Genomic DNA, 18,860 nt, shown 5'->3' on the forward strand with positions numbered 1-18,860 from the left:
CTATTTATATGAGACGGTCTAGGAGACATTACATTGTATTTTTCCAGTGTAAGCTCCTAATTTTGGAACAATCTCTCATGTGTCTGCTCGATGGATTCACAGACAAGAAATATCTAAAATCATTATCAATGTCCTATGGTTTAATCCATAGGTACTCTTGCTTTAACATTAGTCCACTGCACTATGGGATATGCACTGCTTCTGGATATTAAAATATCCAATTAAAAAGCACAAGCTTGAGCTGCTAATCCTTCAATCCAGGAACATATACTTGGTTACCAGGTGAAGTAACTCCAGTGCCTGCAATGGTTCAGCAGGGAAAGAGCAGCTCTTCAGGTTCTACTTCTGAAGCTTTTGAACTAAACCAGAGCTCTATCAGGTGGCAACAGGTCACTTTCTTAAAGAGTCACGCTAGACAGGATTTATTTGGCTTTGAAACCATTAAATGCCTGAAACTCCGAACAGATCTCATGGTATGAGAATATTTCTGAAAGCCTGATTTTCAGCTTCTTCTATGAAACAAGTAAATATAACCATTTAAAATACAAACTTCTAAAAAAATCTGTTTGTTTGGGGTTTTTAAAGTAGGCAATTATTTTATAAAGCCAATTTCTGTGACTTCAAGTTATCTCATGAATGAAGGAACATAACATGATTTTAAGGGTATTGGTCAAAATCAGGCAAATCTTGGATTCTCTATTATTCTTTGTTGGTTCAGTCTGGACTAAAATCCAAACCAGTTGTATAGGAACTAAGATATGATGCAAAGCAGAACAAAATTCCATAGGTCCTTGAGATTAGCAGGGTTCCATCTGAGGATCGTTCAGTAATCTATGTCTTAACTAGGTCATTCTCTATAATATTTGACAAATCCTGAGGAAAGGTATTAAAACTGGACAAGGTAAACACCAATAAAGGCAAGAGGAGGGGATCTAGCACCAAGGTGCATTATTTAGAGATATGGAGAAGTGATTCTCTGATCTTTTTTGTTACTCATCATGGCAGTCTGAAGTCAACAGGATCCAAAAATACCCCACTTGTTCCCAGACTCCTGATCATAACACAATGACTGGAAAGAGTGGATAACAATTGTAAACCTAAGAGCTGCTCTCTCTTCTCGTGCAAAGAAGTCTTAACAGAAGAAAAAAACCCAGTTGACATGAAAACAAGAGAACTACACAACCGAATTGAAAATGGGAGAGGGAAGCCACTAAAGTCATCACCTACATTCAAGGCAGCCTTGCAGCATCTGTCTCTTAGGAAAAGCATGAGAGGGACACTGAATGGCACCTTCTTGCTCAGAAAAAGTTGTTCTTGGACTAAATTAAGTTACTGTTCTGTAGGGCTTATGATTGCCATTTCCTCTGAATCAGAGAGGAAGGCTGGACTGACCCCCTGTCTTAAGGCCTTGTGCAGAGGAAAAGGATTTTTTGCAGCAACTGGTAGGCTGTAGATAAAACACATAGCAGTCCAAACCAAAGAGTATTCTCTAAGTTTGCCAGATTTTGAAACTGTTTAGATTGACATGGTAAGCAGTAAGTACAGCCAAAAGGAAGACATGAAAATGGAAAAATGCTTTTTTCCACCACCTAGCTCCTATGATTACCCAAATGATAACACTAACCAAAGGGCAAGTTAAAGAAAGCCAGGAATTCAAACTGCCTTTATTTGGAATGCATTTGCAGTGGACTAAAGCTCATTGGGGTCAGCAGAAACAGGATGACTGGCCTAAAATCTGTGCCATATTATTTTGAGATTATTCTGAGTCAATATTTATGCTAGGCAAGAGCAATTCTTGATGGAGTAGCCTGGAGCTCAGAATTTAGAGAAGCCATCAAAGCCTATCAAGTAAATCATAATCTAAGTAAAGTTATGAGTAATCATACTCAGATTGTAATCATGTCTCCTTCTACACTTGGTCTGGATTTTGCACAAGATCTGAACATGGCATCTTATGTTCAGAATTCAGGGGTCAGACACATGAACAAGCTAACCTTCATGCAACTAAAGCTAAATGGTGCAAGCAAGATGGCAGCTTTAGTGCACTCACAGTTTAAGCCAGTGCAACGAGAAGGTATATGGATTAATTAGACCATGTTTTTCCTAAAAAGGTACCTCTGAAGTAATAATTCCTGGCAACTGGAGTGGCAAAAAGGGTAAACTACTCCCAGTAGCTGTTTCTCAGTAGATGCACTGTCACTAAAGCTGTTGCAAACTGCAAACTGCTACTGTCTCTGAATCAACTGATAACCTGTTTACCTATCCTAAGCACATAAAAATGAGTTTATTTGTCATTTTAAAATTTCTCTTTATTTAATTCACAGTGAAACACCAACTTTGAACAACTGGAAAAGATTAAGGACGTCTGTTAAAGATAGTCATATATATGGCTTTGAGAATTTTGAGAAGGTCTAATCTGAAACCATTGATTGCCATTGTCTGTTGTGATTCCTTGCATCACTGTAGTGTTTTGGGACCAACATCAGGACTCCGTTGTGCAAACTATGTTGCAGTTTTGAAAAAGTGATGATGGTAAGGTATGAGAGCAGTTCTATGAGAGGACAAGATCCTGTTGAGCTCAGTGGTACAGGCTTCCTTCTCTTAAACAATGTTGAATTAATTTAGTTTAATACGCAAAGTGTCTGGAGTCCTTAATTTGTGCCTCCCCTCCCCTCCTGAAAAAGCACTTTGCTCCATCTGGCTCAAAGGCTGCCTGTGCAGACATCTCATCTGTTTCTTTCACATTGGTGTCACAGCACAATCTCCACCAAAGAGAGCTCTTTCTGACTTCTTTTTGAACTGGAGTTCTCTCTCTTCCTCCTAACTTTTATCTAGAGAATCTGGAAATAATTTTAACCACTATTGGTAGGTGAAGTGCATGACCATGCCTAAGAACAAGGACTACCTGACTGAATAAAAAAGACCACACTGAAGATCCTCTGCAAATTCTGATCAAAAATGCACAAATCCTGAAAGCCTGAAACTTGGAAGAGATTCAAACTGAACTCAGGAAAGGCCATTAAAAAAAATAATTCTGTGGACTATAAAATGAGCTTGCCTTTACGTAAGAGGGAATATGCAGTATCAGTAAGAAAGCCATGAGACAGAGAACAGATGACAAGACTGCTGTTGCCATCCATAAAAAGAATTTTACTGAAAGCAGCAGTACATGAGGTACACGTGCTATGTGGCAGTAAATCAGGGTACAGGGAGGGACTTAAAGGACAACAAGCACAAGAAGAAACGAAACACAAAATATTTCAATTTTCAGTTAAGGGAGAACTGTGCTATTCTTATGCAAATTATGCTCTGTGATGCTGAAAGGATAGAGAAAGAGCATTCACAAGAGTATAATGAAAGAAACAAATAGCTGTGAACAGATGAAGGAGAAACTGAAAGAGCTTCATATTCAGGGAATGAAAAAGGTAAGACAGAAAGGGGTAACTTGCAGGATGTTGAATTCTTCACTTCGTTATGCTTGTCTCCTCATTTCCTTGCAATTTCATGATTGGTAGAATTTTATTTGCATGAAAATAGGATGAGAATTCTGCCCTGCCACATAGGGAATGTGTGAAGAAAAAACTAGGTGAATCTTACACTGAATCATGAACCCCTCAGCTCTCAGTTCAGAAAAACTCTATTCCTCTTCAGGGAACACTACATATTTAGGGAATGTCACCTGATTGATTGGATCAGGTGTTTTATAAGCATCCTATGAGTCCAGTCTGGTTCTTAAAATTAACACTTGTAGCTGTGGTGCTCTCTCTAGATAGAGAAGCTGCATTTAAGAAAAACTGAAACTCTCTGAACATCATGAAGGAGCATTATCTCTTGACCTTGGATAAATCCTTTCATTTAAAATGGGAAAGGAAAACAATGGAAGGTATTGCCAGGAATTCTGGATAAGGTCAGAGTCTTTATCGTCAGCAAAGAAATGAAAAGGGATTTTTACAGGAAATAGCACACCATTCACAAACTCAATGAATAAAAGTGACGGTAACTCAAGATGAAAAGATCTGCCCTTGGGAGACAGAGAATGCATGAATGACCTCAGGGATTCCTTCCCCCTGTTTGCTATGATTTCATACAGCAAAGTAGAACTGACAGAAGGAGTTAAAGTGAGGTCTTGGTTTCACAGTCAGTAACTGAATTATAGAACCTCCCAGCAATATGCCTGCTAATGAAATGTTTGCAATTCTTTATTGATTAAAGCACAAAAGGATTATGATGCATATAGAGACACACGCTTGGCTTTCTGACAGTGAGAATTTCTAAGTCGGGTAAAAGCCATTCAGAAAAATAAAGACATATTTTAAGTAATTGGAAAGAATCCTAGGAGGCAGTGCAACAAAGCTAGGCACTGAAGTACACACTGGAAAGGTGCTCTTGGCTTAAAGTGACCCTTGGTAGGCTGTAACTGTGATAGAATTTAACTGCTTTGAAAGAACATTTCAAAACAAACACTAGCTTGTCCATCATCCTGCTCTTTGAGACAGAAACCTGGGAGTAGTATCACTCTCATTCTATTTTGAAAGAAGACAAAAATAAAGGCTGCAGAATCCATTTTTAATTCATGTTGGAATGAAACAACATAAGGCTTTTGGAAATTTTCTGATGGCAAACCAGATCTCGTACACTCTTTACTCCAGTGTTTGGTAGTTTAGGCATTAAATTGCATGTTAGAAACCCAGCTCACATTTTCTATGCTTTTATGTTTACTGAAACTGAAAAATCCTTAGCCTTTATCAAGCTATTGATTATCAATAATGGCCCCAAGGGTGGAACATATACATGAGGCAATAATGAGTTAGTCTGACTTTATAGACCAACATTTTTCTTGAACAGAGGTGGCAATGCACTGTGAAAGGGTCTTTAGAATCACTTCCTTACATTTCAAATGAATATTCAAACAAGTACGTTCTGTCTGTGTACATTCTGTCTCCCTATTTCTGAAGACCATTCCAGGCAAAAGCACAGTGAAAACCCAGAGTTTCCCCACACAACCTACTTTCAAGAAAAAAGCCTTTTGACAGAAGACTCTCATCAGATGACAAGATTCTTTAAGGTTAAGAATGTGTGGCTTTCATGCGTTCTACAGCTCCTTTTTCTGATCTGCAAAGAAGCTAAATATGGCTTTACCACAGAGTCCTGAAATCCAGAAAATGATGAGATTTCCATATTATGTACACTGTCACTGTGTGGTTTATACAGTATTTCAAGATAGATTCTACAGATTCTATAGTATTTCAAGATACTTGATTTTGGACAAGCTATTCACACTGAGTCACCAGCAGAGAGATCTTTGGATGGTGATAGACTATAGAAGGAAAATCTCCATATTGATATGCAGTCATTTTAAACATGGCAGGAGAAAATAAATTTAAGTATGAGACTCTGGTAATTGCATTTAACTTTGTGGATTCTATTTTCCTGTAATCATAAAAAGCTGAATGTCTCTACTGAAAACAGTGATTCAAAAAGTCCTGTGTGTCATAAAGTGAGGTGGAAGTAAAACAAAGCCCACTAGAGAAATTAGAAGATTTCTTATTTTTCAGGTGCTCCAGACAAGTCAGTTTGATGTTCAGGATGAATAGGGCAGTCTAATCCTTAGATAACTGGAGGTTAAGAAAAGATGCCATATGGCTGACTATTAAATTCAGATGACTCAAGAAATATGGTGTTGAGTACTACTTTTGGTTCAAATGGCTAAACCCAAGCTCTAAATTTGTAAATCTCTCTGCCTTTTTTGATGTAACAGATATTTAAATGCTTGCCTTTGCTACAAATGCTGTCAGCCATGGCACAAGCTCAAGTTGTGGGGTTTTTATTTAATATGATATGAGCAGCTCATTAAAATCCATTGTAGGTACTGGCTAAAAAGCTTTGACCAGGACAGGATAAACACAGTTACCTTGGCTGATGTGGCCAGGTACCTTCAGGAGGCACAAGATTGGATGAAAGAGCTGACCAGCACACAGAAAAGGGAGCACTGGCGTGCCATTCAAGTGGCCGGAGCAGGACTTGCACTTGTGATCTATTATTCTGAATTGGCTTTGGCTGTGTACTGCAATGTTTGGGATCCTTGGCATTGAGCGGATGGGGAAGTACAATTTCCCCAGCAAGAAAATGCAAACAAGGACATGATTCTGCCCCACATAACTTGCAGGGAGGATATTCGCTGTCATAAACTAATCCACGGCAGAAATGCCCAAATTGCAACTTCCACAGTTCACATCTCTAGCTATTGCTGTGCAGAGGGAATGGTCTTAGCTGACTGCACACTCACCTCTCCAGGCAGGTAGCTGAGTGCTCATAATGAACGGTTGGAAAGCCACTGATAAGATAATGGAAGCGGAGACATCTGCAGAAATCAAATGATTCTTACTACAACAAGGAAAATACAGAACTAGGAAGAATACTACCTTATTTGCTGGTTAAGTGCCAGGAATACAGCCAGACCACAGCCCTGCCTGTGAACAACTCCTAGGAAATCAGAGATAAAATGTAACGCAGGTGCACACATATCCCAGCCTGGCAGAGCTGGTCCTTGGTTTCCAAATGGCACCCCAGAAGCAATCAAGGCAGAAGTAAAATTGAGAAGTAACAAAGACCAGCACAGTTCCAATGCACTTCACAGGTTATACCAGCATTTCAGCTGACAGTAGAATACCTTGGAGGGTTCTTACGAACCAGCTTCCAGGAAAGAGAATTGCATCTCTCTTTGAGGTGGGTTGCAAATAACCTTACCGATGACCAAGAAGCCAATGTCAATGACAAAATCCTCAGCTGTCCTGACACAAAATTAGCTGACTATGTCTTGTGAAGCAGTGAATTTCTGCGCAGTTTGGATTTCTGAAGACACCTCTAGCAGTGGTGTCCATTTTGCTTCCCTTAAGCATGGAAGGGAAATTACTACAATTCCTCAACTTCAGGATGGGCTCATTGTCCTGTTGCTCTTTGCTATACTTACAAGTGCTTTGTACATCCCTCTTCTTGTGATGAGAAGGAACCAACTTTTTATCTTCTAGGGTCAGAGCAAGAATGTTTTATGGTCAAAGTGAGTTCTTACAACAGTGATCTCAGAGAAGAGATCACTCTTTACAAGTTCCTGAAAGGTGGTTGTGGTCAGGTGGGGTTGGTCTCTTTCTCCGGGCAGCAACTGACAGAACCAGAGGACACAGTCGTAGGTTGTGCCAGGGGAAATAAAGGTTGGATGTTAGGAAAAAGTTTTTTACAGAAAGGGTGATAAAGTACTGGAATTGTCTGCCTGGGGAGGTGGTGGAGTCACCATCCCTGGATCTGTTGAAAAAAAGGCTGAATGTGGCACTCGGTGCCATGGTTTAGTTGAGGTATTGGGGCATGGGTTGGACTTGATGATCTTTAAGGTTTCTTCCAACCTAGTGATTCTGTGAATTCTGTGAAGAATGGAAAAGGGATTGAAGGTGAAGAAGATGTCTAGTGTTTGCAGTTTTTCTGAAGTCACCTCGTGTTAAGCCCAAATGAACCCAATTCATTGACTGCTAAAGAGCAGAGGAAGGAAAATGAAACACAGTGAGAAATGAGTCAGGTCTGCCTCCTCAAGAAGAGCTGACCAGAGGACAGGATCTAACAAACAGCCTGCACAAAGCATCCTGGTTGAGTTGCTAAAACACTTTACAGATTCATGCAGGCCAGTAAGCCTGGGATGATGGTGATGTAGCGAGTAACTGCGTTTTTAAAGACAATATAAAAAAATACTTGATAAAATTGCTTGGTTCAAAGAATTGTCAAGGGCAGCCAAAGAGCAAAGCATTATCTCTGACGAGACTCCTTGAGCCTAAATTTCAGACAGTTCTACATTCTGGTTACTTAAAGAGGAAGTTTCCAGATGCTTGTCACCTCTTTGTAAGCAGTTGGCTTATTTGTAATGAGGGAGCCCGATGGCGTAACTGATGCTATGAATTCTATTTCTGTGACTAGAATATCAAGTTCTAAAAGGTTTCTTAAAGGTTTCTAAAAGAAAGCTTCAGGATATCAACAGACAATTGCTCTATAAAAACATTGCAGCCTTTTTGAGTGAAACACAGTGGTCAAGGAGAATTGAGCCCAAAAGACTTAATTACTTACAATTAATTTATGATAAAGTGCTGCTGGATGATTTATTTTTACAGTTTAGACGGTGATGGGGCTGTTGGACTTATGAATTCTATCCAGGGCTATAATAGCAAAAAGAGATATGGAAACATGAATAAAAGCAACTTCCATTGATGAAGATGTGACACTGGACAAAATATTTTGAAGGTAAATGTATTAGTAGGGTTAACTGGAAGTTTGGTGCTTCGAAAGTTGTGTGCCCATACTAGAATGTGTCTCATACAGTTAGGCAGGGCAGATATACTGTGATTCACACTCATTCTGGATTTAGACTGAAAATATGTGAAATGCACCAGTCTACTCCTCTAACCAGGCAGGGCAGATCCATCCTATGATGCTAGGATAGAAAAAACAGTTGTAGCAAGTGGGTTCCCAAGGAAAAGAAGGTAAGGGAAGATGGAGAAGGTTGCTGTGATGCTCCTAAGAAACACACAAAATACTTTCAGAAAATATTCTGCTATACAAAACACACACACAAAACAGAGACTTGAACATAATTTTAAGAGCTGAATGCTGTGCTCAACTAACTGCAAGATAAATGACACCGGATGTTTACGAAGACATGAAGACATTGGTGGTGCCCTTCTGCTTTGTAGCAAGTGCAAGGTGTTCTGCAAAAAAAGGAATGTATGAGTGCCTTAGAGATGATGGTACAGCTCTCCTTTTGGAGCTGTGCACTTCTGCAGGATCCATGTCCTTTCTCAACCATGGAAGGCTCATGGCTCAAGGTGCAGTTCACAGCAGCCACCACAGAAGCAAGGCAGGACCTCTCCAGGAGCCCCCCTGGAGTACAACTAAGGCTGCACTGCCTCCATTCCATGATGGCAATGGCCAAGGGGAAGTGAGGAAGAGGGAAATGAGCTGTATGAATATTCACTGACCAGATAACAGCCATTCAGTGCCATCTCTGGAACTGGAGCACTCTTGACTGTGAATCCAAGTGCTTTTCTTTGATTCAGGGAAATAACGTTTCAGCTGGAAGCCCTCAGGGTCTGTCCAAAGATTACGAAAAAGTTGGATGGAAATTCCCAGACATCTTTGGACAGTTCTAAAGGGAAGTTTCTTGTAGGTCATCAGAGAAGACCAGTTTCTCATCTGCCTCAGAAGATCTAGATAAGAATGCATCTAACAGGAAGGAAAATTGAGTATTTACCTTATTTTCTCTATTTAAGATTTAGCCACAAGTCACAGGACTACACCATGACTTGGACACAGCCAGTCTGAGGTGCCCAGTCTTGGTGTAGCAAGGTGACTGCTCTAGGCAGCCCTGTCTGACAGCAACACTGTTCTAAAGCAATCTTGTCAGGCTTATTCTGAGCCTTGGCTGACTTCAAGGGTTATACAGATCATAGTCATTTTGATAACATGCAGCAAATGACAGGGGACTAGCAATTATCATCTCAGGACTTGCAATTGAAGGCACCTTTCATCAGATTACTAAAATTACATAAAGTCATCTACTTTTCCTACTCTCCCAAGACAGTCTGCAGGAGGGTCAAAAATCACAGTCTATTTAGAAAAACTGGGATAAAGTTTCTTGAGGAACCGTCCAGTATTTCCTAAAACAGCTGTTTATAAAATATCTGAGGACATATGGAATTTCATGGAAATGCCACTACACTTTGGAAATGAGTAAGAGTGCATTAAAAAAAATAAATCTGAGTATCAGCAACCAGTAGAAACATACAAGTAGAAAAGTTCCTAAATATTAAGCCACCCACTCAGATCTCACTCACTAATTAAATTTATTTTCCTCTCTAGTTAATGTTTTTCTAAGGAATCAGTGATTTAAACACAGCATGTCCAGAAACTCTCAGCTGTCAGCTGATACCTGCTAATACAGGAAGTATTGAAGAATTCAACAATGTATTTTGCAAATTGGATCTTAAACTATATCTCCCTAAGCCTGTTTCTAGGGTCTATGTTCAGCTTGGAACTTGCAGACCTGGTGTAATTAAGAAGGCTGTTACTAATATTTTTAATGCTAAACTTTTTAATAGTATTTGTCTGGACTCTTGGAAGCAATGTAAGCTTATTTTCAGGTTGGATTTTTATTTTTTTCAGAGGCTGAGGCATCAACACAGTGCACTATGTTGCTCAGTACCTCTAGTGTACTGCACATACTATTTGTGGCGGGAGAAACTCACCATTGAGACCCAGAGGGCTGCATTTTTCAGTGGCCTGGAGCTCTTTTGGCACACTGATTTTCCTGACTTCTTGTGAGACTATGGGTCTCATTGAAATTACAGCTATAAGCGTTAACAGCACATTTATAAGGCAAGATAAGCTGTATCATTGCTTTTGTTGGGTTAAATAATTTCAAATTGTGTATCATTAAAAAATAAAACAATATGGGTCACTTGCTAGGTCTGCAAACTAACTGGAAATTACCAATCACGGATAATCTAAAAATTAAGGAACATATGCCCAGATTTTCACCTGAAGGAAGATATTTTACCTCAATCTTGTCATCTAATACCATTACAAAGTCATAACACTATGCCATTTCCTACACAGTGGTTGTATGCTGGTCTCTGGGTAAATGGACTATTTGTCATGGATGACAAGATACAAATGATATGGAAACTTTATAAATATCTCCACCTACTCCAACTATTAGCCCAGCAATCAACTAAATACTCAAAGTGAGGCTTTAGTCTCCTCAAGGTGGTCACTCCAGGTAGGTATGGATGCTCACAGGCAGGCTAAGCTTTTCAAAGGCTACCAGGACAGTCTGCAAAGGACTTAGTGGGTTTAAGAAAAGAAATAGCAACCCTGAGGGAAGAGAGCAGAATTTTGTCCTGTCTCTTCTGTGGTGATGAATCCCTGTCTTGTACATGGGTCCATTGGGTACATCGCAGTCTGTGCTATGCTGTGCTCTTTGTCTCATGCAAAGTCTGGCAGAGGCTCAGCCACTTGACCCTTTCTATTCCCACAAGGCCCTTCTCACTAACAGCCAGAAATGTAGAGTGGAGGAGACAAGCACAAAGGTGTGCAATGGGAGCAGAAGCTAAAGAATTATCTTCACTGCTCAGTGCACTTCCTACTCTGTTCCTCTCTCAGGCTCCAACAACACAAAGAAACAAGCCATGCCTCAGAAAGAAGAGTGTACAGAAGCTCACTAGTCATTAGGGAAAGATCTTTCAGTGGTTACTAAAATAGCTGCACAAAGGAAAGAAATGAATTTCCAGTCACAACATTTACATTTCAATCAAAAGAACAGGAAATTTTAATTAGGCAAATACACTTGCTCATTTAACACCACAAATGTAATAGAACATTGGTTTATATCATCATCATCATCATCATCATCATCCACTTTTAAGTCAATAGGCAGGTCTGCAACAGGATATTTTTCAGGAATTCTAGAGAAACACATACACACAAACACACAGATCACATGTAAAAAGTAGCTTGCATAAGCTAAGTAAGGTTAATGGCAAAAGCTTCTTTCTATGCAGAGAAAATTGAGCATTAAAGCTGCAGCATTAGGAAAAAAAAGTTTAAAAACAAGGAATGAAGTTGTAAAACAGATGAGAACTTAACAAAATTGGTGACCTTTCCACACAGATGAAGTCAGGTTAAAAAAAAACCAGGCCAAACCAAAACCAAAGGAGACTAAAACCAAATGAGACCAAAGGAGAACCTCCCCCCCACATACATACAGACAAAAGTGAGAGCACAACAAAGGAAGTGGAAGAAAAGTGTTACCCATAAGTAGCCGCCGTTTCACCCGCTTGTCCACATCAGCTACTGACGTGGCATTGTACTCAGAACTCTCAATTGCAGCCTCATCCTTCTCTAAAACACAAGTAAGGGACAAACATGGAGCAGTTGGTTAATCACAAGCCCAATTTTCCGCTGCCTAAGACAGTTTCTTGGCATGGCACAGCCAAGGCCAAGAAGCAAGGCATGAAAGCACTAAATCCCCGTTAGAGAGTTAATTCCCTTTGAGAACCCAGGAAAAAATTAAAAGGGTGTTTAGGGAAAGGAGGAAGAAAGAGGGTGTGAAGGAAGAATGATCAGCTCAGAAGTAATTAATCACACAGAGGAAGCTGGATTTCTACTGGAGAACAAGACAGCTAACACTGGTGCCCCAGAGAGGTGTTAATGATGAAAATTAAAATTCAGGAAGGCTAGTCAAACAAACTACCAAAGACAACCTAGGCTAATGGGGGCACCAGGATGTGAAGGTGGCAGGCAGAAGACTGGGACAGACAGAGAGAGCGAGAAGAGTCCGGTGATGGATGGGCACAGATGCACCACAGCCTTGTACACATCGACACACTGAGAAACGAAACAACAGCATGCAAATTAAACAACAACAACAACAACAAAAATAAACAAACAACAAACCAAACAAACACAAAAAAAGATCAATTTGGGCAGTGCTGGTTGCCTGCTTGTCTATGAAACACTACTAGCTAAACATTCAACGCTAGGAAAGATGTTGCAAGAAAAGGATTTAGTAATTTTATTAGCATGCAGTGAGCACGATGATGTCATCAGAGGTCACTTTACAAGGTAGTCTCTGACATCCTACATGTAAGAGTTTCATACAGCATAATAAGGACTTTGGTTATGCTTCATTAGAAATACACAGAAACAGTCACAAGTATGGGAAGAGATGATCAGTTTGTGAAATAAAATTAAAGATTTCTGATACAGGAGAGCAATGGAGGAGCAGCAGCTGGGTAAATAAAATTATTTGTAGGAAAGGGGAAATTCTCGTTAGGAAAACAAAAAATGAAAATGCAAGTTGGGACTTTCACGTGCAGCAAACATTAAAAAGAAGTTAAGACAAGCAAACGAACACAAAATATGTTAGACAAAGGGTCAACAAGTATTTATCTGGCATTGCAGAAGTTTGCATTCTTGCAGTGATGGCTGGAATATATACACCACTGAAGACAGCAAACACTGGAATCACTGAAGTGAGGAGGAGGAGGAGGCTGGCAGGTTTTGTTTGTGGCAACTCTACATGGTTGAGTGGTAACAAGAAGTTGTTTTGTTTTGTTTTTAACAAGTTCTAGATGGGATCAGGCTGCAATAGAGGCTTTTGTTTGAGTTTGTTTGTTTTTTTTTCTCTGTAAATAATTAATAAACGTCAGTTATCAGACAAGACAGGCAATCAGGAACCATCACCAGAAAGCAGGAATAAATAAATGTAAAAAAAATAAAAATTAGAAGTATTCTAAGAGAAAGAACTATTTTAGAGGGAAGAAAATCAGCACAGGCAGCAATATGTGACTTACATCACAAGACCAAGGAATGTAACATGGAGTTGTATGTATTATGTTACAAAAATGGGAAAAAAAAGTAAAAAAAAATAGATGCAATGTAAACATCTTTTAAAATGTTTTTTTACATGCTGGACAAAATAAAACATCCAAGTATGTTAGTGACCAATAATAAATAGAAGATCAATTATACATTCAATAAAACCTGCTCTCAAGGTTCTCACTCTTGCAAGTTCTCCCCATCTGGAACTGCCACAGGACAGGGATTGCAGGATGGAGCTCTCTGTTATCAGAGGCACTCATTGAGAGATCCCCTGCACTCAGACACTCCTTGTGCAGACAAAAAGGCAGAGCCCAGCTCTGAGCCCTGCTCAGCTTCACCTCTGCCAGCATAAACCTCACACTGCCCCACAATTTGTGCAGTTAAACCCCTCCGAAGCGAGCAGGGCTCTGGGCAGCTACAGAGCTTTTGGATCTGGCCAAGATCACTGGCTAAAGGTAACTGACAGATTTCCATGGCTTTCAAATGCTCTGTCTTGCAGTACTGGAGAGAAAATACAATAAATATGTGTCTGTATTCTTTTTACCTCAAGAAATTACTAAGAATTTGTAAGAACTTGAAATTATACAAACAAAAAAAGTCATCATGTCCGCAATGCCAATGAAAACCATTATGGATTTCAGGTTCTGATCTGTGAGTAAGAATTTTCAAATGTTAACTTGCATCATGCAAAAATGCACTTTTTAATTTATTTTAAAGTGGAGTAGAAAGAAATGGAGTTAAGCAAATCATACACTTTATAGTCATAAATGTTTGCAAAGCATCTGCCAAGATGCTCCATATCTTGACCGGCTCTTTCCTGCTGATATTCTGAATGAAAGTTTAGTCACTACAAGTGTTGCAGTTTTTAGAATCGTGAAACATACACCAGGGAAGACAGCACATAATGATGACTCCTTTTCCCTGGTAACAGCTCAGAAAGGGAGGTAATTTTTCTAACCTTGCTCAAGCAAGGGAATCTTGACTGATGAAAGTGAACTGAAGAGCTGAACTTTCATTTAAAATGATGAATGTTCTACACCTTTTTACTTCAAAACTAGTTATGAACAGAAACAAAAGTCACAAGCAGGTAACAAAGGGATACTTCATTAACAAACATTTTGACAGAACACACACAAATGCCTCTCTGTGTGCCTGGCTGAGCCAGGAGCTGCTGGAACACCCTTCTGTCAGCTGCTGGAGCACCCCTCTGTCACACAGGCACCACACACACACACACACACGGCACAGAGATCCTGAGCAACCCCAAATTAAACGAGCTGCAGAGAGGTACTCACCAATGCAGGTTCGGCCATCTGAGTGCAGGGCATACTTCTGATGACAGCCACACACAGGGCCAGTATCTGTGTCATCACAGGTGTGCTGGCAGCCTCCATTCCCATAGTTACAGGTTACTAGTTAAGCCCCAAATGAATGTGTATATATGTATATATAAATAAAATGACAATGAAACCAATTAGTCTTGAGAGCCTTTCAGAACACAGAAGAACAGTAACATACCAAGACATAAGGCAACATAAGATTTGTGCTTGCAATTATTTATATTTTTTCTTTCTGCCCCCTCCCTTCTACCTGTCCCATGCCCTAGCCTCAATCCATACAGTGAAGAAGCAAAAGAAAAATAAAAGCATTTTCCCCACTCTACTTGTATTAATAATTTTAGTGTGACTCTCAGCCAATTCTATGTCTTCCTAAAAGCTACATGCTTCATGTCCATGATGAAATTAAGTCTGCCAATACAAATGTATAGTTTCAGGTCTATAGACAGAATCTGTCTTTTGTTGCCCCGTCATTCTCTCAGTAGAGGAAGCAGAGACCAAGCAGCAAGAACAGAACCACAAAAGTCTTGGAATCTGCTATATCAAGTGCTGGCCCCCCTAAAGCAACAAGTTTAAAAATAAACCAGTAAATGTTTGGGGTTTTTTTTTTCCTTCTCTGCAATAAAAAATACACAGTTGTTATGGCTCTGCCATGTGTTGGCCTCAGCCAGGAAGGAAGCACTGGAGATGCCACTTTCACTTCCAGGAATGAAGAAGTGAAAGCTTTTACCAATTCAAATGTCCTCTGGTGAAAAAGTACTAAAGATATATTAAAGTAAATATTTTTCATGAGAATAGGTAGAGTTTTGAAGGTTTTGAATTAATATATCAGATTCAATTGATTTCCTTTGTCACATCATGGATTTAATTTCTTCCAGCTAAGACAAACCATATTTAAAATATTAAGCTGGTATTTAATAAAGCCTCTCACTTGCCCCTGTGTCATTTCATCCTTTGCAGCTGCACATCTTGATGCTAAATAACAGTTCTGATCTGACTGATTCCTGAATTCAATTCACTGTCTTTATTTGGACTAGATTCTTTACTGGTAAATATATATTGGCAAATATGGGGGAAATCCAATATGCCATTATTTAGCCATATACTCATCATTTCAGAGGACTTAAATGTTTTGAAATGTTATGGTACTTTAAATGCAGACTACATTTATTTAAATACTGACTCCCAGTAATCAGAAGGAACTTTCTCCACATTGGTCTTGGCAGAACTTTTCTTCTAGATAAAAATTTACAGAAGAGGCAGGGTAGCAAGTTGCAATATACAACAAAACCAAGATAATGATTAACAATATTTGAAAATCACATATATGTAACTAAAATCTCAGGTTGTATCTAAGGCAAGAGAGCTACATTCATATATTTTCCCACTGAACTTAGTGACCCTGCTTTAATTCTAGTTCCTGAAAATGGAGTAGACCGGAATTTTCCATCACAGTTACTAGAAATGAAATATCCCACCTCTGGTGTGAGTGCCTCAGTGCTGAGCAGCCATGTCACTCTCAGTAATCACTGAAGTATTTATCTTAAAATGGAACAGTTCTAAAAAAAGCAAATGAGGGAGACCCACCACAGCATATCCAACAGAATTCCCATTAAAACCTCCTGCCAGAATGGGAACCACAAGTTTACAATTTCAGCTCTTGAATTCTGGCAAAGATCTCAGCAGGAATTGTCCACCTCTCAAGTGAGTACAGACCTGAGGCCACTACAGGTGCAAGCATCCTTGGTCCTTCCCACTCTATACTTGGAATAAAAACCCTTGTGCTGTTCAGAGATAGAGATGGAATAGCCTTGGTGTCTAGTGGCAAGAACAATCTCTGAAAAGAGAGACTGCCTGGATTCCCACTTTCCAGGAATATCACTAGTCTATCCAACTGGAAAGAATGGCAGTGAGAAACATGGGGAGACCTGCCTGATCCATGTTCCCTTTTTGCAGCTTGACAGTTTGTGCACTAAACTGGAAAATGGAAATTGTCGGTTCAGTCAAACCAGACAGGGGAAGGAGTATACCCCAAATCATGAGAATTCTAAACTTGCAAGGAATTACATTACAAAAGCCCCTAAGCAACAGCCACCCTCGGGCATTCTTTCTCCTTCTCCACTTTTATACCTAACCTAATAATTTATTTTTGTGAAAAAATAGCAGAAGCAAATCAGTCTGCTTTGCATCCAAAGGAAGCAACATTTATTTCCCTTTAATACACTGTAACACTTTGGTTTTTATTTTTTATGCAAAACAAACAAAACTCAATGTCAATTCTCTATTCTTAAAGTTCCCACCTTTCCAATGAAGACATGCTTATTACTTGACTCCATATGCCTCTAGGACTATGTGGAGTTTCTATCCTTATTGGACTGCAGTGCCATCACAAATTAACTTAAAGGTGTTGTTTATGCCAGATGTTTAAATACATTTCTAGCCAACAGTATTTTTATTGAGGATTTTAAAGTGCAATCAGCAACAAAGTGTGTATTTAAAAAATGCGACTGCAGTGGTTATTTTTGGCATTCCTTGCTGAAAGCCTCTTCTGGCAGAGATGAAAATATCTGAACAGGCTTGCTCTGACCCACGTAATATGAGGAACTTTTCCTTACTATATTTGTCTATGAAAAAATTGCAGCAGACTGATGGCATTTATAGCAAATCCTGCAGAATCACACACTTTTACAGCTTCCCTGCCTATAAAAGTTGCTGGTTCCCATTCTACCCAGTCCATGAATGCACATGTAGGTCAGTTCCTTTTCCTGTCTCCTAGAAACATTAGTAAATCGTGTTTTTGAAAGATTTGAATTTCTGTCTAGACTACAATTTATTTATTTATTTTAAGTAACTTGAGTCAACATTTTGAAGTTTGACAAGCTCTACAGGTGAAATTGCTACAAAATCTAGTTGTAAAATGTGTCACTTCAATTTCCTTCCAGTCCTCATTCTGTGGCAGTGACACAGTGGGAAGTTTCTCTTGCTTAGAGGAAGAAAGTCATAATCATTTAAAAGCAAATGGACATCCAGATCTACTCCATTTTTGTGAGAAAGAATTAAAGTAGTATTAACAAGAATTCACAAAGTGTTATTTTAAAAACTATTTCTGATAAATTTGGACTCTGCAGCTATGCAAACATCTGTGTGCTCATTCAGAGTCTGTGATACTGAAGAGGCAAACAGAGGCAAAATGGTAAATTCCAACAGACAGAGATCACCTTATCATAAATCATGTTAAAATGAAAGGGGTGGAAAATAATGAGGGGTTTTTTAGCTTTTTTTTTTTTGTTGTTTATTTTGTTGTTTTTGTTTTTGTTTTTTTTTTAACCAAAGGAGAATATTCACATATCTTTTAGAACTCAGACATACTTATCCCCATATGGCAGATTTAAAACCAGAGTAACACCGTTTTTTGACAGTGCTTCAGCATTTGCGGTGCAGAATTCTGGGCTAAGTGCAGTCAGAATTCTGGGCTCTTTCCCTTAGTGGGAGGAATGCCCTGTACAACAGCAGAGAAGCCGTACAAATGACACAGATGACACACACCCTCTGTGGGACAGGTCCAGTGCTGGCAGCCAAACCACCAGCCTGTTCTCCCAACACTCTTCCACGTGGATAAAGAGCTTTGGGGCTGACACTGGGGCTTCAAAGTGCCTTCAAACCAGATTAATTCTTTTCACTGACTACAATGCTCAGGGTCCTGGGCTGGCCAGGCACCCTTCAGGCCCTGGCAGGCAGCAGAATGGCTCTACCTGTCCACCTGCCCACACTGGAACCAGCAGCATTATTCAGTTTGACTGGGCTGAGCCAAACAGTCCTGAGACACAGCTTGGCATGTGGGCCAGAGCTTACAGCCAGAGAAATATATGGACTAGTGTAGAAATGACATTTTGATAATGAAAAATGAGAAACAACTGTCTGAAAGAGAAATGGCATCTCAAAGAACAAGAAGGATTTTAATGTACATATGCTACTAAGTATTGACATTGATATTCCATGCTAAACTCCCCAGAAGACAGAAGGTACCAGAATTCAGCCTCACTCTACAGCCTAAATCGTGTTTTCAGTGCTTCTCTGAAATTTCACAGAATCCATCTTACATGGCCA

General features: G+C 39.5%; 1 protein-coding gene across 1 annotated transcript in view; it reads right to left on the reverse strand.

The window, feature by feature from the left end:
* The window catches only part of SCUBE1 (signal peptide, CUB domain and EGF like domain containing 1), a 187,945-nt gene that overhangs the window by 66,592 nt on the left and 102,493 nt on the right, over positions 1-18,860 (reverse strand). The window contains exons 6-7 of the mRNA XM_054282072.1: positions 14,712-14,828; positions 11,845-11,934 (exon numbers count right to left, since the gene is read on the reverse strand). Coding sequence (XP_054138047.1) covers positions 11,845-11,934; positions 14,712-14,828 — 207 coding nt within the window. The remainder of the gene's footprint in view (positions 1-11,844; positions 11,935-14,711; positions 14,829-18,860) is intronic.

This window comes from Melozone crissalis, unplaced genomic scaffold (genome assembly GCF_028551555.1).
Source record: "Melozone crissalis strain CALT ecotype California unplaced genomic scaffold, PUWL_Pcris_2 ptg000033l_1, whole genome shotgun sequence".
Classification (NCBI taxonomy): Eukaryota; Metazoa; Chordata; class Aves; order Passeriformes; family Passerellidae; genus Melozone; species Melozone crissalis.